Source organism: Pleurodeles waltl, chromosome 9, assembly GCF_031143425.1.
Source record: "Pleurodeles waltl isolate 20211129_DDA chromosome 9, aPleWal1.hap1.20221129, whole genome shotgun sequence".
NCBI classification, from domain to species: domain Eukaryota; kingdom Metazoa; phylum Chordata; class Amphibia; order Caudata; family Salamandridae; genus Pleurodeles; species Pleurodeles waltl.
Genome location: NC_090448.1, coordinates 1,013,776,822 through 1,013,798,443, shown reverse-complemented (window position 1 = coordinate 1,013,798,443; position 21,622 = coordinate 1,013,776,822). Strand labels below are relative to the sequence as shown.

Here is a 21,622-nt window from a genome sequence, read left to right as displayed (position 1 = left end):
CTTTGCGGTGGCCATACCACAGCTGCAAGGGTCCTGATGGAAAACCAAGATGTTGTCATCGGTCTGCCATGAGTTACAGACTTCTGCAGCAGATTACAGCTTTTCATTTTAGAGAATTTTCCCTTGCGAGGAAAAAGGTCAATTGTTGGACTCTGCTTATATTTCTGAACAAGGATCTTCTCTGGGAAAATCATCTGAAAACAATGAGCTGTCAGTCATAAAAGAAAGATATAAATATGCAATTTTGTGACAAAAAAAACACCATCTTGGGAACAAGAACAGCCACAACACTTAAGAGTGCTTCCTGCATGGAGACCGAACAAGAGAGAGATCATCACCAAGAAACACAGAGGAGAGCAGAGGACAACAAATGCACCTCCAGGACAATAAGAAGAGTCCAGAGCCATGGAGAAGATGAGTAAGATGAAAGGAGACAGACACACAAAGAGATGGGATTACAGTCATCTATGACTCAGCACATCCGTGTCCATAATGTTGACAAAATATCATGCCAATTGACAACACGGCCATGAGCACAGGGAAGTTCATAGAGGCACCATTGCCATTGATAATCCACTCAAAGCAGGTATGTTGGTTGTTATGGATGGAGCAGTGGGAATGATAACCCGATGGGTCCCTCTCCCTCCTCCCCTCTCTGCACCCAACTCACTGTCTGCTCAATCTCCGTGTAGGGTTTTTCTAGCTATATGGTATAGCTATGTGAAAGTATTTATTTTGGGTGCCTAAGTTTACTCGTGTTTCATGATGCATAATCTTGCTATGCAGTAGGGTTTCTTTGAGAACCATTCTCCATTTAGGTACATGTTCACTTGCTTTTTATGGCAAACACACACACTTATTTAGTCATGTTTTTAATGCAATAATGCAGTGGTTCCCAACCTGTGGTCCGGTGACCGCCTGAGGGTCCGCAAACCTCCTGAGGGGGTCCGTGACTGTTTGGAAAATGTAATAATATTAACAGATTAGTTCCCAAGCTTTCATTAATGACTCATGGGGGTGTTCAGATTCCAATAATTATACAGTGGGGGTCCCCGGCTTCCAGTACTGATAAAGTGGGGGTCCACAGAAGTCAAAAGGTTGGAAATTACTGCAATAATGTATAATGCGTCATGGAACTGATGTCCTTCAACAATGTTTTTAATTCCTTTGTCTATGAACGGCCTTGGCAAATGACTTTCACCACAGCTTGCAGATGGATGGCCTTGACAAACAGCTAGCTGCTTAGTAATAAAACAATTCTTCTGTTAACAAGGTTTCCTATGAGGTCCTGATTGGCTGCGTCCATCTTTTGCATTCAGTGATGTTTCACGTTTCCTTCAATTACCTACATCCATGTATGTTTTACAACCAATTAGGTCTAAAGTCAACCATAACATTTGGAGCAGTGCCCCTATGTAAGCACCCTGAATATCCCTGGTGATAGCTTTTGGCTAGGCAGGGAACAGAAAAGCCAACTGAAGTGCTGAACATTATATGCTAGGTTCCTGAACAAAACACCTGCTGTTCTCTCTAACAGTGTATTAGCATACAGGTATGATGGACTTGGACACCTTTAATAATTATTAGTATCAGGGTTGGTCATAGTAAAATATAGAGCTTCAAATACCATAAATGTGAACATGACTGCAGATACAGCACCTCACAATAAAGTACTTATCAAACAGATTCAAACAGACTGTGACCAGCCATCAACCAAATGAGTCTCATTATCCTCACCCAATACCCCAGAATTGTTAAAAGTAGAAGAATTCAACATCTCCAGAAAGGGAGATCATCTCTCTCCTTGTCCCTAACTTTGCCTTCAAACTTTCATGTTTCTAGTCAAACAAATGTAGTGCTTATAGTCCCGGAAGGCAAATAACTTCCCTGGATTCTCCATCTATGTAAAACACAGGGTGTCAACAAACTGCCCCTACCATTACTTCCATTTGTGGTTACCCTTTCTAGCCACATACAGAAAGAAGGACCAAAGTACGGTTTCCTTTATCAACATATTTTGCCACCACCAACAAATTAAATGCCAACTTCCATTCCCTAAATCCTATTTCCCTAGAATTCTCAGGATAATCACAGAGGAAATCTGGAACATGGACCCCTACAACCTTCTTCCAGTACATCACCAAATTACATCAGCAACCCCAGCTGTGCATCGTGGTACCCACTTACCCATTCTGTTTTCAGCATTTCTGAGATGCGCTGGGAGTTACCCTACTTAACCTGTCATAGTCAAAGATCATGCTGTCATGATTTCCAAAGATAGATCACAATGCTGGACAGCTTTATTGCATCTTTGTATAATTTCCACAGTGTCCCACTCCTGATTACACGTTTTCGATAAATATCCTGAATGAATGCATATTTTATAATAACGTTATAATGTGTAGCACTTTAGAATGAGACAATATTGGAAGGCTTCTTTACAGATATCAAACTAAATCCCATTATAGGGACAGTTGTTCAGAAAGCCATTCCGTGGTGCAAGGAGTACATTAGGTTGAATACTCCAGTCCATGCAACTCATTCAACCTGCAGTATCTGGTAAGTGGGGGGAGGTGGGGAAGGGGAACAGTCTGCCATAGGACATTAGACTTTCCTTCATGCTCTAAGAGTCTAGCTCCAATTCCAGATTCACAATCATTCTTACTTGGCTGCCCTGTGCCTTTGCAAAGAATCAGAGTTCCTATCATCATGTCGCCCTGCTGCCCATAGTCCCCACTCAATGCTTACTAAACACGGGCCCTCATGCAGGAATCATTGTCCTGTGCCTGCTGTGCTGTCTGGAGTACTTTCATTTATTTGCACTGCTGGGCATCAAAGATCTCTAGCACCTACTCATCCCTCTCAGTTCCAATCACAACATGAACAACAACCCCTTCCTCTGTAGCAAACAATATCTTCGTGCCTTTTTTCCTCATTATATGATCTACACCTTATTTTACTGCCAAATCTACTATATGTTGTAGTTAACACAGTACCAAACAAGTGATTCTCTACTGTAATGCAATTCCACAATTGCCTCCAATGGACTACAACACTGCCTATGTTTATTCATTTATATTACATTAGAGTAGTGATATAATACAATACAACACAATACTGCTGGGAGATTACGCCTAACAATAGAGGTATCCATCTTCTTTTTAAACTTTATCGTACTAATACAGCAAACCTGGGGACAATTCTTTGTTTTGTGAATGGAGTTTAGCAGTGATGTGAGAGATACCAAACCAATTAATTTATTTCCAGAGGAGACATATATTCAGCTAAACAGATTTGGAATTTCATTTTTTGCAGCATTAGCATTCTAAATCCCCCACGCATTGTATTACTTTTCAATACAGTACCTGAGCTTGCGTTATTATCCCAATGTCCTCAAAAGAAATAAACAGACAAGTCAAGTGACATCACCTCTGTGACATTATCAAAATGCTAAGAGCATTGCAACCCTCAATCCCATCTGGTTGAACGTACACCATACCTGGCTTCCCATGTCCTGTGACCTCACCTCTTGTGGCCCAGAATTAGCAAAGGCCTTTTCACTTTAATAAAATTATATAACAAATTGTTGATAGCCTCTGTGTATCTAAGTTTGAGTCACACATTCTATTAACCCCTTTGCTGCCAGGCCTTTTCCCCCTCAGGTGCCAGGCCTTTTTTTTGGTTATTTGGAGCAGTTCGCGCTTAGGCCCTCATAACTATTTGTCCACATAAGTTACCCACGCCACATTTCCGTCCTTTTTTTCCAACATCCTAGGGATTCTAGAGGTACCCAGAGTTTGTGGGTTCCCCTGAAGGAGACCAAGAAATTAGCCAAAATACAGCAAAAATGTCCTTTAAAAAAAAAAAGATGGGAACAAAAGGACTGCAGAAGAAGGCTTGTGGGTTTTTTCCCCTCAAAATGGTATCAACAAAGGTTTTGCGGTGCTAAAATAACCACCGTCTTGCCAGCTTTCAGGAACATGTAGACTTGAATCAGAAAACCCTATTTTTCAACACAATTTTGGCATTTTGCTGGGACATACCCCATTTTTACTATTTTTGTGCTTTCAGCCTCCTTTCACTTAGTGATAGAAATGGGTGTGAAACCAATGCTGGATCCCGGAAAGCTAAACATTTCTGAAAAGTAGACAACATTATGAATTTAGCAAGGAGTCATTTGTGTAGATCCTACAAAGTTTTCCAACAGAAAATAACAGCTGAAATACAAAAAATATTGAAACTGAGGGGAAAAACACAGCAATTTTTCTCAATGTTTTACTCTGTAACTTTTTCCTGCAATGTCAGATGTTTTAAAGCAATATACTGTTACGTCTGCTGGACTCTTCTGGTTGTAGGGATATATAGGGCTTGTAGGTTCATCAAGAACCCCAGGTACCCAGAGCCAATAAATAAGCTGCACCTCGCAATGGGTTTTCATTTTCTACCGGGTATATAGAAAACCTTTGTATTTCCAAAATGGGCACAAGGTAAGGTGTTGAGAAGCAGTGGTTATTTGCACATCTCTGAATTTTGGGGTGCCCATACTAGCATGTGAATTACAGGGCATTTCTCAAATAGACGTCTTTTTTACACACTGTCTTACATTTGGAAGGTAAAAATGTAGAGAAAGACAAGGGGCAATAACAATTGTTCTGCTATTCTGTGTTCTCTGAAGTCTCCCGATACAAATGGTACCTCACTTGTGTGGGTAGGCCTAATGCCTGCGACAGGAAACGCAAGACGGACACATCAAATTTTTACACTGAGATCGGACATGTTTTTTTGGAAAGTGCCAAGCTGTAGATTTGGGCCTCTAGCTCAGCCGGCACCTAGGTAAACCTACCAAACCTGTGCATCTTTGAAAACTAGACATCTAGGGGAATCCGGGATTGGGTGACTTGTGGGGCTCTGACCTGGTTCTGTTACCCAGAATCCTTTGCAAACCTCAAAATGTGGCCTAAAAAACACTTTTTCCTCACCTTCCGGTGACAGAAAGATCTGGAATCTGAGAGGAGCTACAAATGTCCTTCCACCCAGCTTCCCCCCAAGTCTCCCGATAAAAAAGGTACCTCACTTGTGTGGGTAGGCCTAGTGCCCCAAAACACTATGTGGACACATCAAAATTATCTAATACTAAACTACCTGTTTTTGCAGGGGGCTGCGTTTTTGGTCCTGGGCTCAGCAGCCATATAGGGACACAAACATTTCTGAAACCTAGACACCTGAGGGAATCCAGGGAGGTGTGACTTGCGTGGATCCCCCAGTGTTTTCTTAGCCAGAATCCTCAGCAAACCTCAAATTTAGCTAAAAACAAAACACATTTTTCCCACATTTGTATGTGGGATCAGCGCACTGGGACAAATTTCCTACCACCCAACGTTCCCCTCAGCCTCCTGGTAAAAATGATACCTCACTTGTGTAGGTGGGCCAAGTGCCTGGGACAGGGAAGAGCCAAAGCAGGTCCAAAAGGGCAGTTTGAAAAAAAACATTTTTAGGCTGAGAAGTGGGGCAGAATTGTTATCGGTATAGATGAGTAATGCTGGGTGGTAGCAATTTCTTGTTTCCTGCAGATCCCGGAAGGTTCCATCACAAAAATGTGGGGAAAAGTGTGATTTCCAGACAAGTTGGCGGTTTGCAGGGCAAGGTGGGTAAGAAAATGGTGTGCAGGATGCATGTAAAGCAGACCACCCTGGAATCACCCAGGTGTTTAGTTTTCAGATGTGTTCAAGTCTTGTGGATTGTTTTACATGGCAACGTCCTAAAGTCCAAAAAGTGCAGCCCTCACCATTCCAAGTGGGACGATTTTGAGAGTTAGCCAAGCTCTCATGGCCCAAATGTAAAACCAAAACCCAAAATAATCAAATGTCCTCTTTTTTTGCTGTGGAATAAGATGTTTTAGTGTGCGGGGGAGAGATGAAAGAATGTTACCCCCTTCAGTTGGGGAGAGGGCATAACCAGCCCATTCTGGTTTGTAGCCACCACCCCACTATTTTTTTTTTATTCCCTGGCATCTAGCAGACTTTCTATCCCCCAGGGTGTGGATCGGGGTAATTACCCCATCTGCCCACTGATGGGCAGAACAACTTTGGCCCCATTTATTTGGGGTGGGGGTATGGCGATACCCCCTCCCTCTTATTTTGCAAAGAAAAAAAAATCTTCCCTGGTCTCTGGTGGGCTTCCAAAAATAGGCCGATCTGCCCCTTGGGGCAGATATGGCCAAGAGTAATGTTACCACATGGGGAGCGACCCTTGCCCAAGGGGCTGCCCCCCCCAAACAAAACACACATACACACACACCAATCCCTGGTGCCTAAATGGTTTCTGCCCCCTCCCCGGGGGAAGACTGACCTAAGAAGAATAGGCCGATCTGCCCCCAAGGTGGGCAGAAATGGCCTAAAGACAATATGCCCCCCCGGGGAGTGACCCTTGCCTAAGAGGTTGCGCCCCACATATAAAAAAAATATATATATATATAAAAAAAATTTTTTTAAAAAACACTGGTGTCTAGGGGTTTCTGCCGCACCCCCCCCCCACCCCCCATAAATGGCCTAAATACAATTCCCCCCCCCCCCCCTTTCCAGGGGAGCGACCCTTGCCTAATTTTTTTCAAAAAATTCCCTGGTGTCTAGTGGGCATTTCTGCTGAGAGAGACATGAAAGGAAAGGAAAGGTCTTTCCTTTCACGCCTCCCCCGCCCCACCTCCCGGTCGGAAGGGAAATTGCTCATGCTTCCAGCGCGATTGGAGGTGACTTCTGATGAGGTCAGTGTGCAATTTGCGCGCTGACGTCATCAGACGTCACGGGGTGGGTTTGGGTCGGTGGAGTTCGGGGGTGGAAGGGGAAGCGATTCCCCTTCCATCCCTACCCTGGTTGGGGGTAGGCCCATGGGGGAGTGCTGGCGATCACCCCGGGGGCCCGGGTCAGGGCGAGCTGGTCTCGTCCCCAGCACACGGGAACCATGTGCGAGGACGAGACCAGCTCACACCTGGCACCGTACGGGTTAAAAAGGCATATTTTTGATTTGCCTACAACTTTTGACCCAGTTGACAGATGAGCAACAAAATAAAAAAAATTTTTTTAAAAAGGATGGATTGTCAATCAATGAATGCAGTCAGTTAAGTTTCAAAATGCCACATTTCATGAATATCCATCCATGAGAAAAAAAAAAGATGAGGAGGTGAAAAATAAGTCATTTCCCATTTTGGCTCCCATGGTAAATGTTGCTCTCATCTACAGCTAGAAGAGATTTACATCCTACTTTCCATGAAAATAGAACTTAACTCTGAAAGCATTTTTTGATGGTGTAAATCAATTCAGAACTTTTGGAGATTTTTTTTTTTAAAGCACCACTGGGATTTGAAAGGTTAGCATTTTTTTTATATCTCTGTCATTTCTACTCGTGAAAAAACAGATACAGTGCGAGTATGCAACACAAACTCTACCACACCTATATTTGTGGTGAACAGTTTGTGAAGTTATTGCTGGCTGGCATATTTCTCTAATATGATCCGCTAACGTAAAAAAAAAAAAAATATATATATATATATATATTGCTGAGCAGAATACGTACAAACAGTTCTGCACAAACAAGGAAACAGCAAGAAGTAAAACTATTTCATATAAATATCTTTACAGTACACAGAAATTAACTAATAAAATCTACTATATGTTGGTGACTAAGCAAGTAATGGTCAGTATGTATATAAAAAAATATCAGAATATTAATCTATTACATGCTGTCTTACCTTTCTAGACATGCAAACAGCCCCGCTTTTCCTCCTACTGCACAAAGTACTTTTGGAGCACACCGAGGCCTTGTCATTAACACAGTTTGATGGGAAAGTCTGTGTTCAGGCATGAAATGGTATTTGAGAGCTTCGTTCAATAAATGTTTACATGTATGATCATCTCGTATAAGATGATTTGCTTCATACAACCTAGTCAGAAATTTGACACTCAGCAAGGGCAATCGGACGCAGTGCAACAACTGAGAAAGGTACTTCTGGCGCTCCTGCACATCATATTTGATCCAGGACTCTAATGCATAAAATACTGTTTCCTCTGTAACAACATTTAAACAGTCATTAGAAACGATTTCATCCAATTCGGAATGAGTAAGCTCAAAAAACTCTTCAGTCTGACACACATCTTCAAAATTCTGACAAATGTACTTGTTTGCAGCCAGGTACAGGTCGTGGCAGCCATAAGTCTCAGCAAAACGAGAAATTCCAACGCTGTTTCCAGGGTCCAGCTGGCTTTCTAGAAAAGTACAACATTCCTTTAGAACAAGTTTGATCTGGAGCAAATTTGCAGCTGGAAGAAGGGACTCCACTGTGTCCTGTGAGATGAATACAGTTCCTGTATATGCATATTCCACAATGGCCTGCAGAGCCGTCTCATCAATGCATTGAAACTCCACCTCAGAGTTCTCCTTCTCTGACAGATTTCCAGTGAACATGGCTTTGAAATAAGGGCTGATGCTGGCAAGCACCACTTTATGAGCATGGATCTTGACATCACCCACTCTCAGGACGACGTCACAAAGCTCGTGATGTTGGCGAAGGAGGTTCAGGCCCTGCAGAAGTTGTTCCGAATGTAAATGGGTTAAATTGGCAAGCATGTAGGTTCGAGGGGACTGGTCCATCTGGGAAAGATACAAAGAATTCTTAAAATTAATAAACAATAAACCTAATAGCAACATAAAACACATTAATTAATTCTCTGAGGAACAACCAAACTCAGAGGTAATGTTGCGTAGGCCAGTAGTTAAAAAAAAAAAAATCAAGAGTAAACCCATTTCACAACATTTTGGATAGAACTCCTTTGCTGGATGCAAACAAGCTTAGGTATTTAGATGTGGAATCATGGAAGACTATGACAGCAACACTTGAATTACTTGCCAAGTACAACTACATAAGTAATCAGGCCTATTTAGGATCACGTCAAGGACGCTAAGAAACAAAAGTTGCACAAGTGAAACGATTTCTGAGGGATGCGAGTTGAGCCAGTCTGTATGTCATGTTCAGAGCAATTGTGGTCTTTGTAATATATCTCTATTAACTGATTTCCAACTTCAACTGTTTAATGGTCAACACGTGCATGGGACATTTAGGAAGTAAATAAATACAGGTGACAGTGCAATTCCATGAATGTCTCACAACAGTGACTTACAGTTAAAAGGCATTGCCCTATGTTTGGTCTTTTAAAAGTAGTTGATATCTGCAGTCTCGGTCTATTCTGCATCCCTTCTTACAACACTCACTGAAGTTGGAATGCGGGTATTTAGCAGTTAGAGCCATTACTGTAAGAATTCTGTTTGACTGAGACTTTCTTAGCATTTCATGCGCTTAATTTCCATTATTTCATAACACATTAGCAAGAAATTCTTCTTTGAAATTCACACCCACCACAGTATCTTAAAGGCCTGTATTCTCCTCCAGGTGTGTGTGAAAGGTTTTGTGCATTTATATTTTTGTGCATTATATGCAGAATGCGGTTTTAACACTCAGAGTGTCCACAGCGATATATTATTGAAGTCTTTAAAACAAATTTGTTATGATGAACAGAAGATTGTTTTCTTAACCCTTGTTCACTAGGCCTCAATTAGGGCCAAGCAGCCACAATCTTTAAAATGGGATGTCTCTTCTCGCTCTATCTTTTTTCCCACTGCAGATTTCACTGTGTCATTTCTGCAACACACAGTCAAGGAGAATAGGGTGTATTTCCACTGTCACTGTTTATGATCTTCTCTTTGAACCTTCCCCATCCTAGTCGCAGAACAGTTAACTAAATTTCAAGGACCTTTCGCTAGCTTAATGTAACAGCTTTCTGTTGCTCCTGCATCTAGGTCACTCTATCATCTCCGGATGACATTAGCATAGAGAGGGCAGATTCAATATATTCACAGAGTGGGAAAGTGCTTAGGTGCTAAGACAGTATGTTGTTTAATAAAACTGTTCTCTGATGTGCTGAGAATGAAACACATTTGATCATACCACAGTGAATCTGCAGTTTTAGTAATTTCATTTGCAAAAATAATGTATAAAAATCCCCAATTTTGGGGGTAAACTAGAAAACGTTTTTTGAAGATTTAGATGCGGCTAGGGGATGCTGTCTCTCTTCTGATTTTGTGTCCACTTAGGGCTTAGAGTATTACAGCGATGTGCAAAGTCAAAAATATTCTAACTGATAAGAACCTCTATGGCACTGACTCTGTACAATATTTTTTTGAATTTCTGTTTTAAATTCGTTATACTGTTCTGCTATCTAGAAATCAGGTGAGTGGGCCCTTTTAATTAACTTACTGTTTTCTGATAATTGTGAAATGTTGCGTGGTGCCTTACCTCGGGAACACGTTGCCTCATGGGACTGAGGTTTAACACTATCTTAGATTCATCGAATTGCGGGTGGAAAGTTCCGCTGTGATAATATTTTTGGCTGTCAAAATTGTGAGGTCCCTGCGCCAACATGGTAAAGTTTCAGTTATCAGAGCCATGTACTTTCCAGTAATGGCATTTATATAGATTTCACAATAGCTCATTTGTTCGATAATTCATGAAGTACAAAAGATACACAATAGCAGTAGACAGCATAGTGTGGGCCTGTGTCACTAGGTAGTACCTTTCCACGGCTGGCACAGAAAAGAATGATTTTTCTTTCTGTAAAATCAGCAAGTCCCATTTCATTTGGGGCTACTCATATTAGTGTAAAAAATATTAGTCTAGCAAAAAGACTCCTGGCCAGTACACCTAGAATAGTTTAAAAAACATCATTTTTGCAAAATTAGGATCCTGGTTATGGAACTATTGTCAATTATTGATAATGGAAGGTGTGTTCATAGATTTATTGTGACTCCAATGTTCCTTCGAGTCAGAAATTCCGCTTCCCTATTGCTAACATCAATTATCTAATGCCCATTTAAGTGGCAGTTCAAGCTTCCTTTCTGGTGCAGTTTCAGTGACACTAAATACCATGGACTACCCCAATTCACCTGAAGGAAACAGAAGCCTCCAAATGTTATCACTTCACATAGAACCTTGCCAGGTTATGCTCCAGGTCCTCAATAGAGCCAGGTTTGGATCTCTAGTTCGTATGTATGTGCTACAATTCGCAAGACTGTGTATAAGATATCCTCTAGTGAAACATGCTACAGGCTCTAAAGCTATTGCATTTTTTGTGAATTGAAGCAAACAGTTTATAAAGATTATATGCCCTTGAGCTGTCCAGGACAAACCCTACTTGATTTGGTGAAATATGTGTGATAATTCTTTTGCATTGTCACTGCACGCTGATGTGGTATCACATGTATTGTTCACTGGAAAATGTTAATAAAAATTATCATTGTTAAAAAAAAAAATATGTGGCAATGTCAGGAAGTCCATAAAACTGCCTATGTATCAGCTTTGAATAACACAGTAGTAAGTGTATTTTTGCCTGTTGCTGAGAGAGTGGCAAGCTTCAATCCCGGTTCAAATCTTACCTAACCAGTGGATCACTACCATGGAAAAAAAAGAAACCACACCTCCAACATCTCCAAATTGCCTTGAGAAATCCTATAAGGCTCTGTTTTAGACCCAACTTTATTCAGTCTCTACATGAAGCTCTAAGCCTTATCTTAAAATGATCTGGTGAAACTCTACATCAATATGCACACAAAGCCCAACTACACTTAAAAGCCTCAACATTACATGACCTCAGCATACTGCGACTTTGCCTCTTCAATATAAAACACGGATGAATGAGAACTTTCTCCTACTAAATCCTCAAAAAACAGAATTACTCCTCCCTCAAGAGCAAACTGGACTGACATCTCTAGAAATATCTTAGCTTCACCTTGGAATCAAACCTCCATCACAAAAACAGTGTGGCCAAATTTCCAATCACCTGCTTGTCTTGAAAATAAAATCAGCAGATCATTCCCATTGTACATCCGAAAAAACGATTTACTTCTTGTGACTGCTGCGAGGATAGCATTTTCAAAAATGTATCACTACATTCAAAGCTGTCCTAAACTGAGCTGCGAGGCTGGCTCACCCTGCAGGTAGATAAGAACTAGCTGCTCTCATATTTCTTAACTTCCATTGGTTACCCATCACAGCCAGAATCGCATACAAAATCTGCTGTCTTGCAAATACAAACAACCATGAAAACATGCCTTGCTGATTTACTCACCACCTCTGGTGGTCGAAGAGGCTTCATAAGTGAGCAATCCCTTCTTCTAGAATCATCCAAACTCAGAACAGCTGCAGCACAAAAAAATGTGATGCAGTGAACAGATAATTTATTGCAAAGTTGGACACATTTATGATAAATGAGAAATTAAAATAATATTGTAATACTACATATGATGTTGGTAACGAGGTCACATTATGTATCATCCCGTTAGAGATCTCCTATTCGGCGTATAGGCAGTAATCAAGTGGAACTATAGGTTGTGCCTAAGACACAGCTCCACAGTCAGTAGCTAAAGTGCAAAAAGTCAACCATTTGGCCAAAAAACAGGATGCCAAATTCATTGCTTAGACCCACACTGGTGTATTTGTTTCCTCTCAGATGCTTCCACATGTTTCTTCGATTTTAGGCACCATTATTTAAACGTGTGAATTAAAGAAAAAAAAAGAGAGAATGATGTGAAAATTAAGGAAAAATTCATGTAAAAGTGAAAATATATTCATATAAAAAAGAAACATGTCTTTATCCACGTTGTTTCATTTATTTGGACTCACCAGAATTTCAAACTGTAATCCACTGACCAACATTATTTCCTCTCAGGATCTCCTCTCAACCTCCTCTCTCTCTCAATTATAATGAACTCTCACCCCAGTCACTCTGACTCCTTCCCACTATCGTACTCCTCAACGAAGACTCTTCCGAATTATATATGTTGTTTTTATTTTCTTGCTTGCACCACTGCTCAATTCAAGCACTTAAAGATTTGTAAATTCCGCCAACCTGTGATGCTACTTTTTTGTAAAGTTCGTTTTTTATTTATGCTTTGTGCTACCATGCTGAAATTGTTGGCATTAAAAACAAACTGATGGATGGAATTTGTAAATGCATCTCAGCCACCAGCAATCGCGTGTGCCGCATTCCAATCCATTTTCATAGGTTCAAGCTGAACTGTTCCCACTGGAGCAAGGTCAAGGCTGATTTGCATATGGTTAGGTCCATGCTGAGGTGGCATGATGTGTAAAATAAGGACGGACTGGGATGCTGGCCCAAGTAAGAACAAGGGGCCGAGATTTATTCAGAATTCCATCCATCACGTTTTTGTATGCTTCGGTGTGAGATGCAATTGGGACGAGTATGCTAAAACATGGGTCCCATGCACACCTCTGGAACCAAGATAAACCTGGCTGATGAGCCATAATAAGGGCTAAAGTTGTCCTGGTTTGTTTGTGTTCTAGCTCAGTCAAATTGATTTTGGTCATTACAGGAAATTTGTGTGGGAACCAAAATTCCACGTTTCCTCCCGGTTACCTCAGGACACCGGCTAGGTTCCCCTCTCAATTCTTTCTAATTGTGGTAGATCTTACCTCCCATGTATAGTAGCAAATGATGTTCCCTTTTGTTCTTCAAGTGAGACCTCACCCCAGGTGGCTGTGTCATTGTCAGGAATACTGAGAATGCACAGGTTTTTGTCTAATTAGTTTTTAAACCCAATATTCTACCTGGCTCTTCCAGCCGTCATTCATTTGAATCTACAATACAGTTGGCATCTCAAAAGGTACAGAAGCATATCATCAGCACATAGCGAGATAAAATGCATTTCCTCTCTAAGCAGAATACCACCCTTACACCCTTTCTCCCTAAAATGTTAGCAGAGGGATCCAATGCTATAGCAAATAATGGGGGCGAGAGTGGATACCCCCTGCCTAGTGCACCTTTGTATTTTGTACACACTAGACATATTTGCCCAGCCACACTCTCTCTCTGTAGGAGCATATAGAAGTGCTATCCACTTACCCACAGTTCTCCCATGTTCCCTGCAGTGCATTAGTGCCCTCAGGTAGCCCAAATATAATGAGTCAAATGCTTTTCTATCTCGATTGAAAATAATGTGGCCCAGGTTCTCTGGCTCTGCAATTTCATCAAGTACCCTGAACAAACTTCTGTAATTAAGGGAGGTGTTGTAATTGAGGCTGAACCTGTGGACTAATTCCTGCATGTGTGGGTAAAGGTGTCCCTTGAGAATCTTACTAAGAATTTCCGAATTCAAATTCAACATGGATAACGGCCTATAAGAGGGCACCTCCAGGTCGTCTCTGTGCTGTTTGGGAATGGACACTAACAGGGTGTCTCTGGTGGATGCAGGTAGGGAGGGTCTCCCTAGTGCTCCTGCATACATCTTTGCAAATGGGGGGCCAGGTATTTGGCCATGGTTGATATAATTCAGTCAGCAGGCAATCAGTCCATCATGTGGGGAGTCCAAGTGCGTCTCACCTACCATTCTATGTCTGGTAATTTTTAGGGTTGAGCCTGTGAATGCATGTGCTTGCACATGCGCCTCGTAGGCGAGACGCTGTTGGGATCAGTAAAGGGCTTGGGGCTCACCTGTCGCTCACCATTTGTTGGTTTGCGTGGCACTCTTCTTTACAGCCTTGTAATTCATCAAGGCATGTCTAGCATCATTTCTGTTCCTCGGTGTGGAGCAGGAATTAAGCACTAATTGATTTCAACTTAATTAGTGACAGACCGCTGCTCCTGACGTGATTGAGGTACTATTTTGTTCTAACTGTGAGTGTCCAGCAAACAAAAGGCTTGTGACTAGCAAAAACGTGCCCAGCAGGCACAAAATTTCAAAGTGTTATTTTTTAAAGCTAAATTTATTTTATTTGGTTGAATCGTCTTTTCTCAGTTTTCACTCATTTTTTTTTTTTTTTTTTTTGCTTGTGGGCTCTGTTGTCAAAAGATGACAATTAACTTGTTTGAAATATGCGAGACCCATTGCATTGCAAATGCTGGTTTCTTGTTGTCCCTAAATTCTTTAGGCCTCAGTTTGTACATGACACGAAGAAGGCTTTATTGGGAGGGCACCTTATGTTGAGGTCTTTCAGAGATTCTGGGCTCATCTCCAAGCTGGATCCTAGTCTTGACTATTCCAGGTAGGTGGGGCCGTCATGCCCTTCAGACCCAAATGTCAGCTTGGTCCTGCAGTTATCTGTGTGGGGCTCCAAGGGGATCCATCACTGCTCACTTCCACCTTCTCTATTCCTGCCACTACGAAGACCATCAGGACCCTATCCATGCCAGCTCTGGCCCCATCCACCCCCAGTCTAGGTTTGTAAGGTGGTGCCCACCCCCAGGCGGCCTGCTCTCAGCACATCCTCCCAGGCAGCCTGTCAGGCACCTCTCTGGCCTCTATCTTCTAGTCCACGCTGTGCAGTGCCTGCTCACCAGACGTGCCACACCTTCCTCTGGCATGATTCATAGTCACTCTGTTACAGGGAAGGGGGCATTCCCGTTCTCAACCACCAAGTTTCTTCAAGACAAACATGAGGGCCACCCAGTCTTCTCCTGGGTAGTGGCTACCTACTGGCTTTGCTGGAGGTCAGTCATCACCATCTTGTGTCAGAGGACCAGTCTCTCTCTGCTGGCCTCAAGTATGCCTTTCTGAGCCAGCCCCTAGGCCCAAGCTGGCAGGCAGAGTCCTCCTGTGACAGCCTGCTCTATCACCCCTTCTGGGGAGGTCGTACAGGAACCACAGTTTGTTCATTGTGCCCTTGGAGCGCCGCCAGCCCCTAGAGAGTAAGCAGCTCTGTGCCACTTGTTGAACATTTTTCGGCAATGGGATAGGGCCATTAACACCGGAGATCCTCAGGGGGCCGGGACGTCACCCTTGGGCACAATAAAGCAGCTGGGTTGAGGCCCGTCTGCACTTTTACACCATAAACAGCCTCCTAATTCCTAATGCTTCTCCGCCAGTTCAGCGGCCGCCAACTTGGGCCCAAAGCATGGCCCACACTGTCTTCTGCCCTCTTCATGCGAAGAGAGTTTCCTTGCTGGGAGCCGCCACCACTGAGGTTAACTCCATCCTGAGCCCTCCTTATACCTGCTGGGGTGCTTCAGGCATCTCAGGAGTTCAGGATGCCAGAGAGAAGTGACAGGCTGAAGCCCCCCTCAATAAATCTTCCTTACTATGTTGGAAGACCACAATATATTTTAAGGTCTGCACCAAGTATGATGAAGAAAACACTATCCTTGATTTGATACACCGCAGGCAGTTTAGAAGTGAGACAATATTCCCGTACACCCTCCACTTGAGTATCTCCTAGAATTCCAGCGTTGATTCAAATATTAACCTTAATGTAGGAGATGGTGCCCTTTACATAAAGTGATTTGAGCTTACTTTACACTGGCTCGTGTTTGAAGGAGGTTGCCAGTCTTCATAGAAACCTCTAGTCTTAAACTGACGAAAATACAGAAGGTAACCCCGAGCTACCTTGTGCCCGCGGAGCTGCTTATTCAGATCCAGATCCAGATACCTTCAACTTACAGACCAGTGAGAAATCCGTTCCCACTTCTTGTTGTTTCGAAGTTATTATGTGTGCACTTCAGTGCTTTGCCCACTTGCATACTGCACTTTTCTCACTCCACCTCAGTCTGTCATTCACGCAAGAATCCTTTCACGGAGGATCTACATGATCCTATAGCACTCCTTTTTCATCTTCAACTTTTAAGTCATACATCTGAGTTTTCCATAATACATAGTTTCTGCTACTGCATTACTAATGTACGTGATCACTCTGGGTAAGTGTCAAACAGTAATTGTAAGGCAACTGTCTAAACAACCAATCCCATGTTCTTCTCTCCTCCAACAGCAAAGACCTTCTTAATGGCACTTCTTACTTAAGCTTACATGACGTTACCGTTTCCCTGAGCTTGTAAAGGAACTTATTGACTCAAAAACACTGTCTTCCTCAAGGACTCCCACTACTGCTGATTTTGTCAGAAAGCCAAAGGTAGCGGCAGCCTGCACCATCCATACAGCACATGCAAGAATGTTGCAAATTGGTAATGTTTACTTCCACAAAGGGGCAGTCACGCAGGTCCATTCAATCCAGCCCCATAGCCTGGTACAATGTCACTTGAACCAAATCCCAAAGCGAGGACAGAATTATAGGATCAACCAAATAGTGTCTGAAATACCGAAACAGCATTCTAATAACCCCACACTGTAATAAGTGGTCAGATGTAACCCTTAGGCACACCAAGACCCTCCGATTAGGGTCCTCCTCGTATCAAGTTCCTAAGTCCCTGTCTTAAGCACATTACTCCAACCTCCCTGCTTACAGCGGAAGAAAAGCGGTCTCACTTCACCCCTAGATCTCCAAATTAATATTCTGTCCCAGACCAAAGTCATCACTCTGATACAGACATTGTGCCTATATAGACGTCTTGGAGTGACTGCAGCATACATAAGCCCTCAGTCCACTAGACCCATGGAAATAATCCTTATTGTGAAATGTGTAAGGAAAATTTATACTGGATATGAACAACCTATGTAGCAAGCAGAACCATCACCACTAGGTCCTATTCCTTCACCCATGTGGGGCAACTAGAAACAGATCATTTATTCGAAGTGAGTTAGGTTGCAACCAAAAATTACTAAAATACAAAAGCTATAGTAAAATTTGAGCTCCCAGTTTATGGTATTTATATTTTAGACATTTGTCATCTGTTATATATATATATATATATTTTTTTTTTTTTTTTTTTTTGCTCATTTTGTCTGCATTCATCCAAGTTAATTTGAAAAGTATGGCACTTCAACTTGTGTATTTTCGGGTTTATTTAAAAAAATAAAATGTACATTTGTACTAAGATGCTTGATGGAGGTTAGTACTATAGGATGATGTGTTATGCATTACATCCCTTTTTAATGGGCGAGCGCAAAGCGCTCCGTCCATTCTGTAATATCTCTTTGGACTTCAAACCACACCCATGCCACGTCAGTCACTTACATTGGTTTGTGAGCTTGCCTTTTAAAATCGGCTTGCTTTCATTTGTGAAAGGTATGCATTCGTCATGCCTTTTCCGGTGTTTAGCCCACCTACACAGGACTGGTAAAGTACTAAACACATACGAGGCTAGATGTTTTCAGCCTGGGGTCCGGACTACTTAATCTGTTTACTTTCCACGCTGCGCGGTCGCGCTGCATTTTACATAGCGTGATCGCGTTACATTTTTTTGGCTTTACAACGCTAATAGCTCTAACTCGAACAAACGAGAGACCCGTTGCATTGAAAATGCTTGTTTTTTTTAACTTGCCTGCTAACCTGCTGTTCAGCTACTGGTCTGGCAGTAAACATTCGCTATACTCAGCTGCCCTACCAAGTATAAAATAGATTTTGTAATTTCCGAGCTTTGACGATACTCTGGTCTGCTGTTTCTGAGTCATCAGCATGTTTTTTGTTTTTTTTACTTTACAGTGTGATAATCACTATGATAGTATGCATATTGCAACTTGACAGCGGAGGTTGCAATTGGTCAGGCAGGCCAGTTTCATTGACAGTTGTCGACTACGGGCCAGAGAATGGTTGCCTTTTATGCACGTTACTGCAAACGTAAAAATGTCAAATAAGCACACCGAAAAGTTGGCAGCTCTGACAGACAATACTCACTAGAATAGGCCGGGAGCCTGAAGACCTGTCACCTACACAGATTAGGGAAATATACAGCACTACGTCTGCAACACACGCAGAGCGTCCACTATGCACATTTAACACCTACCAACTAAGGCTACAGGGATAAGCTACCCAGATACATCCAATCCCAAGACAAGATCTGCGCATTTCGATGCTTCTACGGTGACAATCAATAGCAGTGAAGTTAATATTAGTCTGACAGGGCCCATCATAGGAGTACTGATCTCGAAATACAGCGATCAGCATAAACGGTAATAATTGTTTGGCCCGAGTCCAAGGGCTCACTGTGCCCGCGGCAGCGTCACAGCTACTCTCAAATGGGTACTCTCGCGCCGTCGCCGCACCCACCTGAGTCACGGAGATTTGCCAATCTGTGATCCTCGGGGCGAGGGCGACCCGCTGCACCTCCACCGCCTGTCAAAACAAACACAGAACAGGCGGCTACGTCACATCCGCCTTCAAAGGCGTGTCCTGACACCAGGAATCTGTCAATCCATGGAAAGCGAAGAAGGACTGCAGTTCGATACGTGCATGGAAATAAACAAAATACTGCATTGCTTTTATCCTAAACACGCTGTCTCCAAACGTAGAGCATTAACGTAAAATTGTACGTGTTTTTTTTAATTCATTTACACAGGTTTTTGGAGATCGAACTCGACCAAGGGGTGTTAGTGTGCTTAAAAAAGATCAAAATAAGTCAAAATATGGTTAAAGCACAACGAGTTATCATTTACACAGGATTGAAACAACAGAAGCCAGGTGAATTGATACAAGGCAGGTAACCAACAAGCGAGGGGAAAATAGAAAATATGGAATAGAAGAACGGGAGTGTGACGAAGCAGGGATAATGATGTGAATCCAAGAAAGGTTTTCAAGGTACATTAAAGCATGCTTCGATTCCTTACGGGTAGGGTTGCTACTTAGCCGGTTTTATTAATCCTGGCATGACTGGCATTTTAATGTCCAGGCCGCTAGAAAAAATATGAAAAACACCTAAAGCAGGATTTTTTCACACTATACAGCGAATACTTTAAACAGTAAATGTGAGAAGAAAACACCTTTAAACGTGTTGTACAGCTGCCCTCATTATCCCTGACTGATAACTTAAGACAGGCGATGTTCAAAATAGATAGGGACATTTTTATATAAAGTTTAATAAAGACTCACGTCCCGGCCTCTGCCGAATATTAAAATGTGAACAGATGGCTGGTATTTTCTTTTTGGAAAGGTGGCAACTTTACCAAACATGCCAATAGACCAGATTCAGACGGGAGGTTCCCATTTTTTTAAGCCAAAAATTGTAATAGTATTTATATAGCGCTTACTACCCCTGAAGGTGTGGAAGCACTTTTCGGTGAGTAGCACGCTACTCCGGAACCCAACAAGTATTAGTGATGGATTAGTATCGGGAAATATGATTACAGTTTTAGCATTATTATGAGTTAATTTGAGCCGCGGATATGAGAGCTTGTTAGTTAGATTGACTGGAGTAATGGAGGGGTGGAGGAGGAAAGAAATCCAGAAGTGTTTTTGTTTTGTACCAGTAAGGCCAGTATTATTAAGTTCCGGCTTCAACAAAAAATTAGGAACCTCTCCCAAAGCCAGTACTTTTCCCCCCTTAGTGTTACATACTTTTTAAGGGTAAGAGTAAGAAGAAATCAGTTTAATATAGGTTCTGTAGCCACTTTCATGTACGCTGACTAATAATTAAAGTAAACAAAGACGGAAAAGCCTTGTTAAAAATGAATACACACCTTTATATGACGTTTTATTTAGGTATCATATCTTGACCTTTTCAGAATCTTAAAACGTGAATTTTTCTCAGGGAAAGGTGGTAACTCTATTATCGATACAGCCTGGCCAAAATGCCCAGGTCCATGAGTGACCAGCTACTTCAGTCCAAGTATTTTTTTTTTAAATCCTGGGATTTATAATCTTCTTTAGTCCATTTTGAACCCAGACTACAAGTTCCAGAATTCATATGACCTAGAGTGGAGCAGCTCACGATACATGGACCTAGGAAACGTGGCTGCTGTGTTAATGAGGTGGACGCTAACTCGGTGCACAAAGCAGGAGAATCCTAAAAATGCAAACCCTACCAATGCACAGTGGGTTCCATAAACGTTGTGGCAGTCACAGGCTCCTCCTGAACATATCCAAGCTCTGTATAAGGGCTGATGGATGGGACGTAATGACTGACGGGGATGCAATGGATTTAGAGCATGGATACTCACAAACATTTTCCCAGGGGCCAAAAAGTTAGGTCAGTGGGGTACCATAGGCCGCACTGGTGACACCAGGTGATGTGTGTGGGTGAGTCGGGGATAGGGTGGACAAATACGTGGGTGTAGGGGAAGTGAAGCAGGGTCTTCTAGTGGCTTAATTGAATAGAACAATGTGGAACCAAAAAACCTGGAATTATTCCCAGCTTCCCTACTTGATCAAATTGTGTGATCATAGGCAATTGTTTTAATTCACTTTCCCACCTTTTTCTTCATTATCACAGACAAAAGGACCTCGACATACATGACTTCAGGATGCATGCTGTGCAGAAATGTCTCCTGTGTTGGATTTACTAAGCTATAACGCTGTTAATCTTTATTAGCAAGCCAGGCCACTCAAAGGATGCACATAACAACTGGTTTCCCTTTTAAGTCACCTTTGGCATTGTTGTTAGGGTGGGGAGGGCATTGGTGTTTCTAAATTCACGTTTGAGAACTATAACTTTAAAAAAATACTTCTCATTGCTCTGATATAATCCAATGTGCTAAGGTGAAACGGTTCTACATGCAAATAAATCACGCTTGTTGAAGTTTAAAGACATTGTCATATTTTTACACTTATGCTGCAAGATGTCTTTATAAATGAAAGTGTTGCAAAAGTTAAATGGTGCAGGACACCCTTGATACTTATTTTCTTAAACTGCAATAAACCTTTAAATAAATGCTTGCAACTTTATTTAACATATTTTTTAAG

At 42.0% G+C, this 21,622-nt stretch overlaps 1 protein-coding gene across 3 annotated transcripts in view; it reads right to left on the bottom strand.

Moving 5' to 3' along the window:
* Positions 1 to 19,096, bottom strand: part of KLHL28 (kelch like family member 28) — a 93,852-nt gene extending 74,756 nt beyond the window's left edge. For 2 of the 3 annotated variants that reach the window (XM_069208623.1, XM_069208625.1), the window contains exons 1-3: positions 18,995 to 19,086; positions 12,171 to 12,241; positions 7,745 to 8,643 (exon numbers count right to left, since the gene is read on the bottom strand). In XM_069208623.1, the coding sequence (XP_069064724.1) occupies positions 7,745 to 8,643; positions 12,171 to 12,197 (926 nt within the window). In that variant the 5' untranslated portion in view covers positions 12,198 to 12,241; positions 18,995 to 19,086. Of the gene's footprint in view, positions 1 to 7,744; positions 8,644 to 12,170; positions 12,242 to 18,994 lie in introns of all 3 variants that reach the window. The other variant, XM_069208624.1, reaches the window with a different exon arrangement.
* Between the last annotated feature and the right edge of the window lie 2,526 nt (positions 19,097 to 21,622).